The 19,451-nt window shown below is 35.7% G+C and overlaps 1 protein-coding gene across 1 annotated transcript; it reads left to right on the forward strand.

The window, feature by feature from the left end:
• Positions 1-4,091: 4,091 nt before the first annotated feature.
• LOC131425715 (retinol dehydrogenase 12) lies at positions 4,092-15,535 on the forward strand. The gene is made up of 5 exons (XM_058587809.1): positions 4,092-4,695; positions 13,639-14,018; positions 14,375-14,599; positions 15,028-15,241; positions 15,307-15,535. Exons 1-5 carry the CDS (start codon positions 4,598-4,600, stop codon positions 15,398-15,400), a joined length of 1,011 nt encoding a protein of 336 aa, XP_058443792.1. The 5' UTR covers positions 4,092-4,597; the 3' UTR covers positions 15,401-15,535.
• Positions 15,536-19,451: the final 3,916 nt, after the last annotated feature.

Genomic DNA, 19,451 nt, shown 5'->3' on the forward strand with positions numbered 1-19,451 from the left:
AATTTATAAATATATATGAATTTTTCATTTTTTTTCACATGTTTGTATATAACTCAAAAATTAAAGCGATGACAGGTACATTTTTTTGATTCAAAATATTGGAATAATTACCAGAAACAATGTACGGATGATCAAAATTATATATCCGTTCAAAGAATCTCAAGAAATTTGGTACAAATACAGAGAATTTCTATTAGTGGGAAAATTTTGCCAAAAAAAAAAAACAAATAAAAAATTTTGAAATTTTATAACATATATTTTTTTATTATTTTAGTTGGAAATTTATTATGAACAAATTTTACAAAAAAACTAAAACTTGGATTTCACTGAAAATCTTAAAAATTTTGGTAAATATACCTAAACTCTAAAAATAACTATGTTTTTGTATTGGACAATTTTTATGCACAACCCAAATGGAATTGATAACTACTCAAATTAGGTTTTTTGTTTTAGGTTTTCCGTAAAATCTCAAAAAATCGGTAGAAGATCGGAAATTTCAAAATTTCTGATATATATTGCGATCCAACGTTGCTGCAAATCAAAGTGAAAATATTGGAATCCGTTTTGATTTCATCTGTTTCAAAGAGACGTAGAATTTGTTTCTATTAATAAAATAAATTTTGTGACAACACGAAAATTTTAAATTATTTCAATGGCTGTACAATAAGAAATAGAACGAAAAATTATATGAATTTCATATACTAACCCATGGCAAAAGAAACCAACTACATTTAAAAAAAATTATTGCTTGATTTTTGTTTTACAAACAATTAAGAACAAAAACATGTATCTTAAATTTTCCGCTATCCTAAACAATATCAATTATAATCGATAGAATATTTAAATTTAAATATCACAAACTTAGAATTATTTCGGAATGTATAGAGTTCGAAAATTTTTTGAATTTTCTATTAGTAAACAAATCAGAAAAAGTAGAATTCTGAATTTAGCACAAAAAATCACACAAAATTAAGTAAAACTTGATTTTATCCACCTAGTTGTGTAATGATGCCTTTCTCATATCTCTCTTATTCTCATATAAAAAATGTATTCTTCAAACAGTTTTGTTTGATCTTTGAAAAACATGAAAGATAGTGCATGAACTAGTGTAACCTACAAAATGAAACAGTTCTCAAATCGGTTAGGCCATCTTTCTCAGTGAAGTGAGTTCCACTATTTCAGGTTCCACTTATGAATCTGGAATCGCCCCGAATATTGGCTTTGCAGCAGCCTTTGCGATTAGCAACAACCAACCAATCTATTTGCAGCTTAAAGTTGTCTTCGTCTCGAAAAACAACCTCTTCGTTTGAATGCTTTTTACTGACGGAAACCCTACACCTATGTTATCAGAACTAATTGGCTCAAGTGGCATATTCCCCTAGTTATTTGGAGATTTGTGCTTTGCCGTAGCTTCTAATCAACTTCCTGATGGGAAGGGAAGGATAAACGGAACATGGAAGGGAATTGCGAATTGGGTGAGCACACAACATAAAGAAATAAATCGTCCTGCATCCCCGAAAGGATGCTGAACGATCTGCAGGTGCCCAAATGCGGTTGCTAAAACCTCCAACCAGCGAGAGGCCTTGGAGATTTTACAAAAGCGACACCATTCTGCATTCCCCGAAGAATGCGAATATTTTTCAATGAAAAAACCCAATAAATAAAAATAATCTAAAAAATGTTTAAAAAATATCTCCTTCGCCTTATTTTACATACATGCTCGAAAATATTTTCTGTCAAATACAAGAAACGGATTTTTTTCGTTTGCTCAATGTTAGATATAGCAGTTTAAAAATAACCTGTTTTTGAACTAGTTTTGCTCATAACTTCGGTTCAGAAAACGCTACCTGAATACGCTAGTCATTAAAAAATTGGTTTTAACAAACTCTAAAAGATGTTCAAAGATACCTATTCGAAAATAGAAAAATATAAAAGCTAGAGCAAAAAATCTGATTTTTTGAGGAACATTCTAAGTTGCTCTTTAAAAATAGCTGTAACACTAAAACCGTTGCAGATACTACTATGGTGTCCTCAGCAAAGCTGCTCGATATAAGTTTATCTACAATTTTGCCGAAGAATGCAGTACTCTATCTCAATATATCCGGAAAATAAGTTTTGGATCACCTTAATAATAAGAGCCACCCTAATACCATGTACATCGACATATGGCTTATCTTCACTGATCATTTCTTTGAAGACAGCTCTAAAGTATAAGGTTAAGCCACAAATGTTTTTGTCTCCCTAAATTGTGGATCCGGACCACTGTACAATGCAATTTAACAATTTAAATTGTTTAGATCGTTTGTCCAATACAAAAATATAACTATTTTTAGAGTTTTAGGTTATTTACAAAAAATTTTAATTTTTCAGTGAAATTCAAGTTTCAGTTTTTTTTTTGTAAATTTTGTGTATAATAAATTTCCAACTAAAATAATAAAAAAATATATGTCATAAAATTGAAAAGTTTTGATTTCATGTTGTTTGTCAAAATTTTCCCAATAATAGAAATTCTCTGTATTTGTACCAACTTTCTTGAAATTCTTTGAACGGATATATAATTTTGGTCATCAATACATTGATTCTGGTAATGATTCCAATATTCTAAATAAAAAAAATGTACATGTCATCGCTTTAATTTTTGAGTTATATACAAACATGTGAAAAAAAATGAAAAATTCATATATATGTATAAATTCATCGATTGTTTAATGTTTTCTTTTGATTGTGCAGGAATGGTAGTTGAGCGAAAATTGTAGCTGGTGTCACTAGCAATCGAATGATGTATAAAAATATATAGGTCATCGCTTTGAATTTCGAGATATTTACGATCATTGTAAAAAGTCTCATCTTTTCTTAGGTCATATATTTACAATTTTCATCATAACTTTGGGTAGACAACCCTATTTTTAGTTTTTTTTTCAGTGCATTTTATTTCTGGAAGTGTTACCTTTCCAATGGTGAACATATTTTGAAGATCGGTTGACTAACAACAAAGTTATGACTCGGTAAAGTTAAAGTTTTCAATATCCAATTCGCGTTGCAGGTGCCGCATGAATGCAGATAGGGCACGTTTTGAGCTTGAAAAAAAACTTGGAATGGGAAAAATCTGATTTTCATTAGTTTTTCCTAAAAGATCGTCAATAATGATATACCTAAAATAATCTACAAACTTCACAACATTCGAGGGTGAAAAATTGATCGAAATTGGTCAAGTAACAACTGAGCTATGATAGCTCAAAGTTACCGTTCCAACTTTTTTTGAGGCTTGGTGCTTCGCGTAACTTTTTTAGGCTTGGTATTAGGAGTGTTAACGGTGCCAGTCGCTGGCTAGACATCGTCTTTTCGATAGTCTACATATTTATTACATTGGTGAAATGATGCGTTTAATATAAAATAAAGCATGTTTGTCCATCGTGTATTTTACTTGTACAAGGTGTATTTGTGATTATTATTTTTAGAAAGTTGGTGTAAACCATCTTCCTTCATGCGTAAATAAGTTGATTGGAATTAAATATTTTTTGAATAAAAATGAAATGCCCAATCTTTTATCATATCTCTAATAAAATTTACCAAAAAAAAACAGTAATACTTCGCAGATTATTTTGTAAATTTCGCCGAATGTCTGAAGTTAGTACAAGTCAGTAGAGTTATGACATATTGGAGCTCAGAGTAACTATCGATTGTTCAGTAAATTAAACTTTTACTGAACTGATTACTGAATGTTCACCTTTAGTTAAACTTCATCGACATTCGTTAAAATAATTCGGTGTTCAAAAAGTGGTTTGAGCTGTGTGATTTATGCAACACATTTCGGATGCAAACGAATGTTAAATTCTTCGATATTCTAAACACAAATCGTTTTCTAGAGCATGGGGAATTCATGTTTCTCTTACTCCGACAACCAAGCGACGTTTAACTGCAATGTTTGTTTATATTCTTCAATTCTAGTGTGGTACAAATCATTGCAGATGCGTATCGTCACAAGCTAGTATCAATTGAACGTTTCCGGTTGTGACGAGACTATGACTTCATTGGACCAAAGTCTAGCAATGTGCTCGTCGTTTTTTCAGCATTGCATCCGAATTGGAACCTGGAAGAGAGGCGAGTTCCCCAGCAACGCATGCAACGCCAATAACGGCACATAGGCTCAGATTGGACACTGTAATTCAATTGGGAATGGGAAAGTAGAGTCTAACGCATCAGTATGCAGTGCAGCCTCAATCAGTGATCATCCATCATCGTACACTTTGCTAAATGGAGTTTTATGTTCAGAGCGATTTGATCCAGACAGAAGCATGTGATATCGAGTTTCACGGAAGCAATGGAGTGAACTGGTAGTTTGAGAACTGTGAGACTCCTTGATGGTACCGATTTTGAGTTTTAAGTTATTAGCTAGAAAGTGAACCACGAAGTGATTTCCCGATACTTGAAATATCATTCAGTGCAATACATTTGTCGGCAACAGAGACAAGAGCCCTCAAACCTTTTGATTGGCTGCGGTTAGTGCCTTCTGCAAGGAAAGCCATAATCCGGCTAACTGTCGACAATCAATAGTGATTTTGAATCTTGCTCGTTTTCAACAATCCTGAAGCGGAAAATGGACGACATCAAGGCGGCATTGGCGGATGCTGATCCATTTGCCAGTTGGTGGCCCTTCATTATTTCCGGGATTGTGTTTCTCATCGCTACAGTGAGGTTAGTTGCGGTGCTTTCATAATCTATATGATGACAACCGTGTCGACAACGGATACTCATTTTTACTCAGATGTTTCTGGGTCACAAATCTATTAAATCAGAATCGAAGAAAACAGTCAGCATGTGAAAAAAAAATTGTTAGTGAACAATATATGAAATAGGTTTTCGCTGCTGCTGGTGAATAGAAGTGACGAGTAAATATATCGAACACTTCTTTGTTTCAGAACTCTCATAACAACAGTTGTCTGATTTAACAAAAACACGATGGAAAGTTCATGTTAATAATAAGAAGTGAACAACTACCATACTTAAAACTCTACGTGACCAGGAGAAATGATTGCTACAGATTCAATTATACTCAAGTCAATTATGAAAGGTTTTCCAATGGGAATTTTGAATTTATTTCAATGTAAAGAGTAAGGTATGCCCTTAATAATGGAAAACAATATTAGCCAAATGGCCACCACGGTTACACTTAGAATATTTCGCAGAATTCGGTATTTTTTTTACCGAATTTTCAGCAGCTGAACGCAAGCAGTAAACCAAATGGAATCATCCAACGAATGGTTTGGTAACTATTTTGTTTATTGATAAAATTTCGCACAATCCGTCGAGTCCACCAGAAGTCACCCTCAAACAATATGTGTTGGCAGCAAGTGGACATAGCGATATTAAGTTACTTTCTGTTTATAAGTAAAAAATAGCTTTGAGAAGTTTAAATGTTTTAAAAGCATGTGCACCGGTATCTCAATCCATTCGATGAACTCCTCAAGATTTTTTTTCGTTTTGTTAATAAAAATACACTTACACACTTAGACGGCAGTCAGTATTTACAGAAGTTCGGTAATTGGAAGACAACATTATCATACGGATAGTATGATTTTTACCGTACTCGGCAAGTATTCAGATTTACTGTATGAATTGTAATATTATTTACAGAATTCTGTAATGAAAACATGCGTAAAACTGATTGCTACAATGCCGCTATAATGAAATGTAGAGGGGCTGCTTGTTTAGAGATGATACTTTCAGCAGGAGCTGTCAAATCGGAAGGAAAATTTGTAATTACTTCACATTTTCAACGATTTTTTTTATAAGACCGGGCAAATTCTTTTGAAAAATCATAGTAAAAGTGGAAGAAAAAGTTTTTACTCTGAGGTGGTAATGTTTATCTTAATTTATTTTGGGAAAACTAACGTTTATTTAGAATTGAGCATTATACTTGGTTGAACGCCGTTTTTAAAATGCTCGAAAATAACAAATAAAGTATCAAAAATAAGTGGTACTCGATCAATCTAACCTTACTCAATTTGACACAGCTCTGAAAATTTTCCATGTTTAACCGTAGCTTAAAAAGTGATTTTCTTCTACCCCGAGTTTACGTCTATAGCTGATATATTTTTGTACTATTGAATAAACGAAAAACTCGATGCAAAACACTACTACCGACATGAACATTGTTGGAAGAATCCAACTTTTCTTAGTTCCATTTTGTCGTGAATACGACTTACTTTACTATGGGGTGCCTTTTCAAAATTTACCCTCTGAGAGAGTGATAAGTTTTTGAACGTGAATATCTATTGTTGTATCTAATGAATCAACATAATTCTTGCGACATGCCATCGGAAATATGATCATAATTTTATGATAAAATTTTCAGTTTCGTGACATAGTCTCAAATAATTCAAAATTAATCTTTTCTGAAATGTTTGGTATAAACGAGTATCAAAGAGGATAATTCAAAAGGCGCGTTTGCCTTTCTCGTAATTAGAAAGTTCATAGCTCAGTGATCTGTGGAAGGATTTATATAATCTAACTACCAATAGAATCGAAATTTTCAACTTAAACGTGTATAGCAAAAGCATTGAAGTATTTCAATAGTACACTATTGATAAACCTGTCTCATTTGACCCATGTCAACACCAGCCAATCAGAACGCGTTCTGAGGAAGAGAACAAAATATCTGCTGCTGTACAACAAATCGTCCGAGAAAAATGTTCCGAAAAGTGGTGAATATCGCAGTGAGTTCCACAATTTGGTCCTTCTGAATGCTAGAAACGAATCCCTACAGCATATTGATAGTTTCTTTCAATAAATTATGCAAATCCGAAATGAAATAATCGACAATAAAATTCTGTATGCTGCTATTTTTATAGCCGTTAGGACCGCCCATTAGTGAAAAAACTACAAACGAAATCACATAAAAGGAAATCTCTTAACAAAAATTGAATCAGTTTGGATTCTATCGCCACTGCGAGCAGATGTGTTTTGTGTCGTCTGCACAGCTAGTTTCGCTTTCGACAAGAGCGATTACGTCACAGCTGCCAGTCATTAGCTTTGGGAAAAAACAACGGTGGAGAGCATTACACAATATCAGCCGTTCTAATGGCTCTAAAAGTTTTCTAAAGAACTATTAGAATTTGTTGATCGCAAATCGAAGGTAATTATCCTCATTTTAGTGCAAATCAAGAACAATTTGCTTAGATTTGTGCACTTTTCGCTGTGTGAAACTCACAGTAATCGAGATCAAGTGAAGCTTTCTTTGTTTTTGCGAAAAATGTGAAAAAGGGGAATGCTTGCATAATTCATACAATTGATATTCGGAAGTGTTAAGGAACATGTCAGTTGTTTTCGTATTCACGACATCCAGTTATGTCTCTGACATTACCCACCCGCCTTTTTCATTAACAAGTGTCGCTACCGGTAAATCAGTTTTGCGACAAAGTGTCAATTATCTGATAAAAATTTGTATAATTTTTGTAAAATGAAATTCATGTACCGAAACATCCATTATTTATAATAATTACCGTAAGTTTTTGTCAAAAAAAAATAATAACGAACAACGGAATCAATTCTTAATATGTGTGCAAAATCTGTGCGCACTTCCCCTTACACCATTTCTAATCGGAATTATCTTGGCAAAAAAAGGATCTTGCTATTTCCAAACGCTCAGTCGAAAAAATATAGAGGCTCATAGCCAATCTGCGATCGATTTCAGAAATCTGCACAGCTAAAACATAATTTTGAAAAAAAGATGCCAAAAACGAACGGCGAAGCGATATTCTACTGAAATATCGGCTAATATAGCTTTCTCCAAAATACTCGGTTTATTATTTCCGATTTCTCGGCAATTCAAAATGTTATACTGATATTCGGTTATGTAAACTACCGTGTTTACCAGCAATTGGGAGTTTTACCGAAATCAGCAAATTAATAATATCAACTTACCGGAATCTTAGTAAACAGCTTTTAGGCAACCGAAATTCGGTGATTCATCAAAGTAGCCATTTTTTCAGCGCAAAACTACATACTTACATATTTTCGGATTTACATTTCGGTAATGTTTTTACGGAAAAATTCATCACTTCAATCGAAATCACCGATTTATCCGCTATTCTTACATAAATTGACGTATTCCGCTTAGCCTTTTACCGAAATTCGGCTATTTATAAAAAAAATATACCGAAAACTTGGTAATTTTGTACCGAACAGTTTTCACTTTGAAATAATTTGGTAGATTCAAAAGAAATAGTACTGAACCATCAGCAGTTTATCAGTTTTTAACGAATCGTTCGGTAAATATTAACGAATCCACCACCGTGCTGACACCATATTGGTTTTTAGTTGAATTTGATCAAAGTGAGTAAAATGGATTCAATTTTAAACAAAATTTAATGTCGTGTTATGCGATTATCTTCGAGTTAATTATGGATTGTAAGTATAAGTTGAGAACAATGATGATTAAAGTGATTATAATTGTGGTGCTTTTCCGCAGGTGCCGTACGTTCTATAAAAATGTGGCAGCACAGGCTCTAGTTTCTAAATATTCGGCTCTTGCATCAGCGACAGATGATGCTCCGTAAGGATTATTCACACATTTCAGTTCCGTGACGGTTCAGTGAAAGTGCCTTCAGTCCGCCGTTAGTGTTCTTTTTTTTCGTAACCCTTCCGTTCCGTTCCCGTGCCGCTTCCGTTCCGGCACAGCAAATGCAGGGACATACTGACTTCAGTGAACATAAAAAAAATATCGGCGACGACGAATTTGAGTTTGCCGGACGAAAGCTACACTGACGGCGAGCTGCACTGAAACGGCACGGTGCCGGAGTGAATGCGCGCACAGATAACAAATGAAATAATATCAGTATCCGTGCACGGTGTCGTGCCGGCACTGAACCGGATCGGATATGTGTGAATAGTCCTTTAAGCTCTTTGGTTCCATGCAAATACAAGCCACTCTGCAGATAAAATGTTTTATTTGTTCATAATAAATACAATATTTGGAATCGGAACGCTAACTACAACTGGGGAATATTTCCGACGAAGAGTTCATATAAAAACAACATATATTTCCAATTAAATATTAAAATGCATTCGAAGTTCAATTATTTTGCTTTTGATTTTCTGAAATTTCAAACATTAAACTAAATTAAATTCAAAATTTATTTCATATTGTACTGGACTGTAGAAATGACTGAACTAATCGGTTGTTTTAGAATGTTCCCGTGCTGGCCAAACAGTATAATATTTACCGAATTCTTATCACAATTACTGATCAGTATGGTTAAAAATGACTGCTCGAACAAACTGCAGCTTCACTGAACGTTCGTCAATAAATCAATTACTGAACTGATTGCGGAACGTTCAGCTGTGTAAAGGTCGGTAAAAATATTACTGAGTTCGGTAAAGGAAATTAAGCGTGTAAGCGGTGTAAGAATAAGTGCAGGTGTTCGAATGAGGAATCAGTTTCAGATTAATTTGTGAAACTGGCATTTCTAATTGCAGAAAATCGAGTCACCGAGTACTCGGTAATCATCTCAGCAAAAGATGAAAATTGCTTAGTCTCGGTAATGCTTATATTATCGATTTTCAATACTTATGCTTGGATTTTGAAAAGCTCAAAATCCAAGAAAATATCCAGATAAAATTTTACTTTGGAAACACGTACAAACTTTTCTGTTCATTCACATTAAACAGAGATCATTGTTTATGATGAAGGGAGAAAATGGTTTGGAACAATCAGATTCCAGCTTGAAATTAACATGAATCAGATCAGACCCTGTCAGCTTGGAGCGAAATCAATCTTCAGTTCAACAACGCCATCGCACGGCATCACATTCAACATATCATGTCAATTGTATGGGTGCGCAGCCCTGCTATTTTGGCGCGCACGAATTTGACATTTATCTCCCCTACTTCTATGTACGAGATTCGATGCGGACTCACCTGAGGGCGACATGCTCGCCAAAAAGTATGTTGCCAATGATTTGTTCGGGAAATGTGAGAGCTGGATATCTTGTTAATATGATGTCTTTGATCAGATATAGAATCTACTAATCGATTTATTATTTTAAATAAGTTCAATTTCTCTGCGTGTAGTTAGAAATCATTAAAATCAAATTTAGAAATCTACTAACAGTTTTGTCATTTCAAACGTGCTTCATTTTTCTGCGTGTTATGGATTAATTCTATTTCTTCTAATGACCACCGGAAAATGAAACATTTCGCCAAAAAATAACTGTGTGAAGTCAAGAAAATCGTAAATGACAGTTGTCTAACTGAATTGGTAGCAGCTAACACATGTTTCGAAATTTCGACAACGACATTTGCTGATTTCGGGATAATTGTCAGTCACTGATCGGGATTAGCTTGACCTTGTCTTTCGCGTGCTCCTAATGAAAAAAAATCGCAAGATGTTGAACCACATGATTCCGGTGACCAATTGTGATTACTTTTTAAAGAGATAACACGGTTCGGAAAATTTTCCGCAAAAAATCAATGGTTTCATTGCTTGTGTGGCACGTTGCACCGTCTTGTTAAAAGTAAACGATGCGCAGATCAATAGCATCCTATTCCGGCCATCAAATATAGGGACCGTGCACGATCACAAGTAGCGCCATTAGTGGCGAATAGGCGAAAAAACTCTACCATAGCTATACAGTGTTACCATATGTTCATGCTGAATAAAATAGTCAAAAACCTGTTTTAATTCAACATAGTGGTGTAATGATCCTTTCTCACATCAATCATATTCTCTTATATTATACTGTGGTATACTATTAAAAATATTTCTCTCTGATTCTTAAAATAAAACAAAGAGATTGTTTGTGCATTAACTAGTATAACCTACAGAATGAAACAGTTCTCTGACATCGAAGAGAAAACGAAGTGAGTTCCGCTATTGTAGGTATTTCGGCCACTAGAACCCGAGAACGTATAATCGAAGTTGGTTCGTATGGCCATCAACTAACATGATTTTAATTGCAACCAAAAAATATGTTTAATTTTCGGTAGGAGCATAAGATCATTCATTTGAACCTAAGATTAGGAATACCGGACTAAGTGTAAAAGTAAGTGAGATCCTTTTTTGAGTGTATGTATCTGCCGTCGTTATTCTAAAGCCGGGGATACTTTCGAGACCAATTTAGAAAACTTTTTACTTTTTTCGTTTCGACTCTTCAAGTGACGGTACACAATTTTTAACACACTTTGTCCTATCATTCCGGAACCGAAAGTCGGATCCGGATGAAATTCAAGAATTCCGTGTAGAACCATGAGACCTTTCATTTGAATCTAAGTTGGTCAACATCGATTAAGTCATTTTCGAGAAACACACACACACAAAGATAGATTGCTCAGCTCGACGAACTGAGTGGAATGGCATATGACACTTGACCAATTTTTACTAGTCGATTTTCAAGTGATTGTATTACCTTTGTATAACCTTTGTATATGAGAAAGGCAAAACAGTTCAGCGTTTCAATAAAATGATTATTTGTTGTTAGCTTCGTGACTCGTATTTTCAATATACGTCAGACTGGCTACTCGTGAGATTGCTAGCATTTTTACGATTACAATTTATTTTCTTCCTCCATTCTAAGAGTATGGACCATCCTGTGAATTATTTGAACTTTTAGTTAAAATTTGACAGTCGGGCAGTTATTCTTTATCGAGTAGCTAAATTTATCTAAAACTGTGGCCCATTTCAAAGTTTGACGGATGGAAAATTATTTGGGTATATTTTGCTTTGAAAATAAAGTAATAGCAAGTGGTGTAATAATTGCAATTCAGCGAAAGTAAGAATAACTTCGAGATAAACTTACTTCATTTAAAAAATATTTAAACTTTTTATTGGGGTATTTTCTTTGAGTGAAAGTATAAAAAGAAATTACACAGAAGCAATTTTTACTAAAGGTCTGAAATTAGAATGTTTTAGCAAGATATTTTTCAGTGGAGTTCAGTCAAGTCGATTAAAAAATCATTAATGTGCTGAGAATATCGTTGGAGTGTTTGAATTTGAGTGAATATGACAAATATTATACACAAATCCAACTGCAATGACAGAAAATGACGTGGCCGTATTAAGATACAGAATGAATAATTCGATTCAAAATTTAATAGTCAGTCGATGTTGAACGATCGTTCGCACCACACGCGAATAGTTCCATAGGGTTCGGAAAAAAATCCACAGAGAAAATACGCTAGAAAGTATTTTCAAACTCAGTTTACAAGTTTTGCTATGGTAGCATTATTTTTTCCACTCGCCGCCTCGTGCGCTGTCGTCGCCGGGCCACTAACCACGCCCTCGTGCAAGGTCCCTATAGTCAAACAACTCTCGATAGCCCAATCCATTCACTGTAATTGTTGCTTCAGTCTCATTTTCGAAAAAGTAAAATACTGTGAGCCCGTCGGAACATAAACCACACCAAACAGTTACACAGCATGGAGAGGCTTGTCAACAATTATCCTTGGTTTTTTCATCATTTTTATAGTGAATTTAGTAAATTTTGATGCGTTGATGAAGTTCGCTTGTGAAAAATTCTGGCAGCTGAGCCTGGTAAAATTTTGGCAACTGTCAAAATTGTGCAGGCAAAATTGCGTCATTCCCTCGCCACATGGCGTCTTGCAAGAACGCTGTTCCTTCTTTTTTTTGTTCAAATGAAGTATTTGATATTCGTCAATCCTGCATGTACATCCAAAAATGAAAACGAGTTTTGAGACCAGGTAAATGAAAGAAAAATACTGGCATATTGAAATATGAAACTTTGCATATCATGTTTGGTTGTGTAAAAGCTATGTTATTACCCTTCATTTAAACTTCTAATGGAAAAAATAAAACCAAGGGCATTAAAATGAAGAACCGATTGAAAACGGTTCTGCCAGTCCTGTATGGCAGAAAACCGACAGAAACAGAACCGTTAATAACCGCTAGACGAAATTCTCTGTCGGAAAGGCTCTTGCCGGAATTCCATTTTTATTAATAACGAATTGTTTAGCTTGTCAAATATCAAAAAATTGTAACTTCAAAAGCAACATCTGCCGAAATAACTGGCTACTCAAAATTACACCTTCTATTGGAAAACCTATACATACCGTGCTTAATGATGAATGATACCTTTGGATAAAAGGAGGGATGGGCAATGCCAGAGATGTGACCAAACTAACATGAATGCGGAAATATTGTAAGCTCTCGAATATTAAAACATCAACTTAGCGATCTTGCTGGCAAGAAAATATTGAGAATTTGTTTAATCTCCAGATTCTAAACCTTGTGAAATGTTTGCCAAAAGTAGAATTAAATGAACATTTTAAACATACAAAATTCATTACCAAAGACTGTTCGGAGTTTGAACACACTGACAAACTGATTCCATACATAACTTCTATATTTCATCCGGATCTGATCTGATTTGAAGTTTCATTCAAATAATTGTCTTCTTATCTATTGTGGGAGGTTGAATTTTATCCGGATCCGACTTCCAGGATAATGAAAGCTAAAAATTTCTAACGTTCCTATAGTTGACGAAACAAAAAAGTACGAAATTTTCGAAGCAGATCACTGTTGAAAGCTAGTGGAAGGATTCAATTATTGTTTAACGGAATAGAGTTTATAATAACATAAGAATAAATGAAATAATATAATAATGAACAAATTTAATTTTCCAGGTTGTACATGGGTGGTCAGGTATGTCCAAATACAAACACCATCCGGGACCAGATCGTGGTGGTAACTGGCGCCAATGGTGGCATAGGCAGGGAACTGTGTAAAGAGCTCGTACGTCGTTCGGCTCACGTCATAATGGCCTGCCGTAGCATGGAGAATGGTGACCGAGTAATGCAATCAATCATTCGTGAGATTCCCGGTGCTTCGCTGGAACTTTTGCCGCTGGACCTGCGATCCTTCGACTGCATCAGGCGGTTCGCACGAGAGCTACAGACACGTCATACGCAGATCGATGCGTTGGTTAACAATGCCGGTATCATATTTCACCCGGAAGAGCAAACCGTCGATGGGTTCGAGACGCATCTACAGTGCAATTATTTAGGTATTGTTCTTATAACTGAATTGGAGGGATTTGTTTTCAGGAATAATTGTGTTGATAAGCTATGAAGAGATTGAGTTAATACAAGGAACGAATTCAAGAAAGCTATTATCAAGATAGCCTTGAACGACATTTTACTCTGCAATGTCAACTGTCAAATTATAAACGTCAAAATGCTTGATTATGATAATTATTACAATACAAGAAATCCGATTGATTGGAGATCTTTCGCTAAATAAACGAAGCACTGCTAACGATGGCAATTTGTAACGATTCTACAGTTCCTTGACTTTTCCCTGTATAGATATGATCGTTTTCCATGTTTTTTTTATGAGTAAAAGAAAACCGTTTCGTTTTAGGGCCTTTTTTGCTAACTCAGCTGCTGTTGCCGATGCTGGAGCGAGCTCAACAAGGCAGGGTAATTAATGTTTCCGCCCATGGATACACAGCGGGCAAGATGAACATTGAGGATCCGCTCAACGTTGGAAGCTGGGCGCCCAGGTATCATGCGAGGGATGCATTCTCCCATTCCAAACTGGCCATTACGATGGCTACTCGAGCGCTAGCCGGGAAGCTGAAAGCTTGTGAGTACATGAGATTTATTGAACTTGTGATTGCGGTACGATGGACGTGTTTTTAATGCTTTTACGAAAGGTTTTCAACGAACCGTGCTGATATTGCGAGGCATTCGGAGCGAATGGTATTTTTTTGGCTTTGATGAATTGCTTGAAGCGGAGTGCTAGGATAAAGGAATGACACTTTTCACTTATTTGTCACTTTTGTAGTGTATGATTGCGAAAACCTTTCATCAAAGACTACCATGCGAAGCTGGTTGCATAACAGGGCACGTTCCGTTCGTACTATAATGGCACTTAACTTTTTGAAGCTTATGACATGATATATGTGCAGGCCAATAATTTCGGAAAATAAACTTTTTTCGCCAAATTTATGATCATAGCGTTATTGAGTCGATATTGCATTGCATTTCACAATGACCTGTTTCATTCCACAGCAAAATCCTCCGTCACAGTGAATGTGTGCAGTCCCGGCTTGGTTCGTGGAACAGACCATCTCCGATATTCCCCCGTTATGAAGGCACTGTTTGCCAAAGTGTTCACTTACCCTTGGATGTGGTTATTTATGAAAACTCCGTACCAAGGGGCCCAGACGATGGTTCGGCTGGCAACTGATCCGGCACTCAGCACAACATCGGGCGAGTTTTTCAAGTGAGTATTATGGACAGCGGTGACTAGTGAAGTTACTTTATGTTTTGTTTTTTTTTTTCCTACAGTGACTGTGAGCAAACGGACGTATCTGAACTGGCAAAGGACGATCAAATGACGGAGAAGTTGTACAAAGAGACTATGAAGGCGTTAAAACTTTAACTCTCAGCAGAACAGTTGAACCAAACAGTTGCACAAGCGAGATTCATCCATTTTTTGGCATTTATTTATTATTCAATGGAAAGCGATGTTCAAATTATGCTACAAGTAAAGATTTTTACTGGAAATTGGTCGAAAAAAGAGTTATAATCTAATAAAAAAAACTTTAGTAAATAAAATTTTAAGTATATATATTCTCTATCGGCATTGATAACATTTATTATACAATTGAAATCATTTTGATATATTGCGCATTTTATACTTCATTAGACTCTTGCGGAAAATATTTGCACAGTCCGTTTCTCGCAGAACAACTGCAGCAATTTTATTGCACAAACTTTTTAAAATCTGCTTAAAAAATTTATCTGGCATCCCTGATGTACACGGCATATGCTAAGACAAGACCTGACAACTGGGGGGCTGCTTTTGTTCCAAAATGGACCAGTTTCTGATTGACTGATTCCAAAGACATCATATTAGCTCTCACATTTCCCGAACAAATCTTTGGCAACATCCTTATTTGCGAGCATGGCGCCCTCAGGCGAGTTCGCATCGAATCTCGTACATAGAAGTAGGCAAAGACATCATATTAACAAGATATCCAGCTCTCACATTTCCCGAACAAATCTTTGGCAACATCCTTTTTTGCGACCATGGCGATCTCAGGCGAGTCCGCATCGAATCACGTACATAGAAGTAGGGGAGAGAAATGTCAAATTCGCACGCGCCAAAATAGCAGCACTGCGCACCCATACAATTGACATGACATGTTGAATGAGACGCCGTGCGATGGCGTTGCTGAACTGAAGATTGAGATCGCTCCAAGCTGACAGGGTATGAAGTAGGGGAGAGAAATGTCAAATTCGTACACGCCAAAATAGCAGCACTGCGTACCCATACAATTCACATGACATGTTGAATGAGACGTCGTGCGATGGCGTTGCTGAACTGAAGATTGATTTCGCTCCAAGCTGACAGGGTCTGCTGATTCTGATGTTGCTACCCGCACATTGTGAAAAGAAAAAACTTTTGCAAGGTACGCGAGCAATGATGCCAAGTATTGAAGAATCCAACCAATTCTTTTGCGATCGCTGCGCAGCCCGAGTGGCGAGCTTCGAACTAAGCGATGGTGATAATTTTCAGATTTTGCTTAAAGATTCGAACAAAATGCAGGGTTTTTATTTTTAATTTTTGTCGTGAATACGACTTACTTTACTATGGGGCGCCTTTTCAAAATTAGCCATATGGAAGAATGGGCAGAACTTAATCGTGAATATCTCGACTTGTATTAATGGTAGCAACATAATTCTTTCACCATTTCATCAAAAATATGATCAGGAATTCAGGATAATATTTTGAACAGTGTGCGATAACCACAAACAACTCAAAAATTAAGTTTTCTTAAAATTTGAAAACAACGCGGAAAACACCTTACTTTCGCTTGGGTTTTTCGCGCAAGGACGACGATTTTGAGGTAGTCAGGCACATATCTTCAACTGAATGCGTATAAAAGGGGAACCGTGGTCAAAAATCGATCATTTCTTTTCGTGCGTTCGATGGAAGCAGACGTCGTGGGAGTGGAATCATCAACCAGCAGCGACGGACCAAATTGAGTTCCTCAATTTGGTCCTTGTGAATGCTAGAACCGAATCCCTACAGCATATTGATAATTTCTTTCAATAAATTATGCAAATCCGAAATGAAATAATCGACAATAAAATTCTGTATGCGGCTATTTTTATAGCCGTTAGGACCGCCCATTAGTGAAAAAGCTTTAAACGAAATCACATAAAAGGAAATCTCTTAACAAAAATTCAATCAGTTTGGATTCAATCACCACTGCGAGCAGATGTGTTTTGTGTCGTCTGCACGCTTTCGACAAGAGCGATTACGTCACAGCTGCCAGTCATTAGCATTGGGAAAAAAACAACGGTGGAGAGCATTGCACAATATCAGCCGTTCTAATGGCTCTAAAAGTTTTCTAAAGAACTATTAGGATTTGTTGTTCGCAAATCGTAGGGAAATATCCTCAGTTTACTGCAAATCAAGAACATTTTGCTTAGATTTGTGCACTTTTCGCTGTGTGAAATTCATAGTAATCGAGATCAAGTGAAGCCTTTTTTTTGCGAAAAATGTTCCAGAGTTTAATGTCGTAGAGAATTACGCAATTTGACTCTTCTGAATGCTGGAAACGAATCCCTACAGCATATTGATAGTTTCTTTCAATAAAATATGCAAATCCGAAATGAAATAATCGACATTAAAATTCTGTATGCGGCTATTTTTATAGCCGTTAGGACCGCCCATTAGTGAAAAAGCTACAAACGAAATCAGGTAGAAACAAGCCTCTCAACAAAACTTGAATCAGTTTGGATTGTATCGCCACTGCGAGCAAATGTGTTTTGTGTCGTCTGCACGCTTTCGACAAGAGCGATTACGTCACAGCTGCCAGTCATTAGCATTGGGAAAAAAAACATCGGTGGAGAGCATTGCACAATATCAGCCGTTCTAATGGCTCTAAAAGTTTTCTAAAGAACTATTAGGATTTGTTGTTTGCAAATCGTAGGGAAATATCCTCAGTTTACTGCAAATCAAGAATAGTTTGCTTAGATTTGTGCACTTTTCGCTGTGTGAAATTCACAGTAATCGAGATCAAGTGAAGCTTTCTTTGTTTTTGCGAAAAATGTGAAAAAGGGGAATGCGTGCATAATTCATACAATTGATATTCGGAAGTGTTAAGGAGCATGTCAGTTGTTTTCGTATTCACGACATCCAGTTATGTCTCTGACATTACCCACCCGCCTTTTTTTTTCTTATGAATCGTATACTAACATACAAAAACGTGTGAAAATTTGGTAAAAAAAATCGATCATTTATGATTGAGTAACTTTCCGTGGTATGTTTGATTGATATTTATGGAGAAATCGTAACATGAAATACCAAATTCGAGGAAGTGAGGTTGGGTACTGATTTCATATCTGGGATATTCTTTGTTTTTTTTGGGTTGGATTTTGCGATTAATTGATAAATGATGATCAAAAGTTTTATGACTAGTCTATTTACTCATGTTTTATCATCTAAATCAAATCTGTATGTGGACTGAAAATTTCAAATTTCATCCGAGATTGTCAAGAGTATAGGACAATTTGAAATCATATGTTTGATGACAACACGTGAATAATCGTTTTTCTTACCCATATTTGTAAGGTTTGGCCATCTGCATTCTTTCAAACTCAAGTAAATTGAAAAATTAGTCAAAAAATTTTCTAAATGCATGGGATATGTCAAAACAATCACCATAACGCTATCTCGTGGTGACCACGCTGATTGGATTGTTCAATAAAGAAGATCAGAAAACATGTTTAATAAAATGTATTATTTTAGCTCACCAGTTATTTTACCTTATAAATATTCAATCCACTCACCTTTCCGGTTGATGCTCTTCAATTCATGATACTCTAAAAAAAGTCAGAAAAAACTTTTGTGTTGATAAGTTATTTTGAACCCAGCAAAAAGTACAAGTGACTGTTTGCTTCGCAATTCGGCACAAAAAGAACGTGCTGCTATTACACACACACATATGACATTTGTCGGATTGACGCTATCTGCTTTCTGTCAAAAGTTACGGTGGGGTGCCGGCAACCGAACACCTTCCCCTACTGTTATATAACATATTTGACAATAGTTTAAGGCTTTTCTCCGATCTTAACACGTTTTAACAGAAATAGAATACTCACCTTAAACCTATGGTATTATGTTGGTTTACACACTCTGCAGTTTCTATGCGAAATTATGTAATGCCGTTCTATTTTGTTGGTCTTTGAGCGCTTATTGAACGACATATTGCACGAAATATTCGTTCAATTTGCTGGAACGGTTTGTTGTTTTGTTTTTTCTTGCAAAAAGAGTGTGAAAGTTAAGTGTTACCTTTACATAGAAAGAAAATTTGTTGTTATTCTACGAGAAGTATAAGTATTGTGCAGGTATGTAGTGTTAGTTTAAAAAAATACGTGGAAAAAACTTCAGAAATTCTGCAGTAAAACTAGGTCTGTTT

Source organism: Malaya genurostris, chromosome 1, assembly GCF_030247185.1.
Source record: "Malaya genurostris strain Urasoe2022 chromosome 1, Malgen_1.1, whole genome shotgun sequence".
Taxonomy (NCBI): domain Eukaryota; kingdom Metazoa; phylum Arthropoda; class Insecta; order Diptera; family Culicidae; genus Malaya; species Malaya genurostris.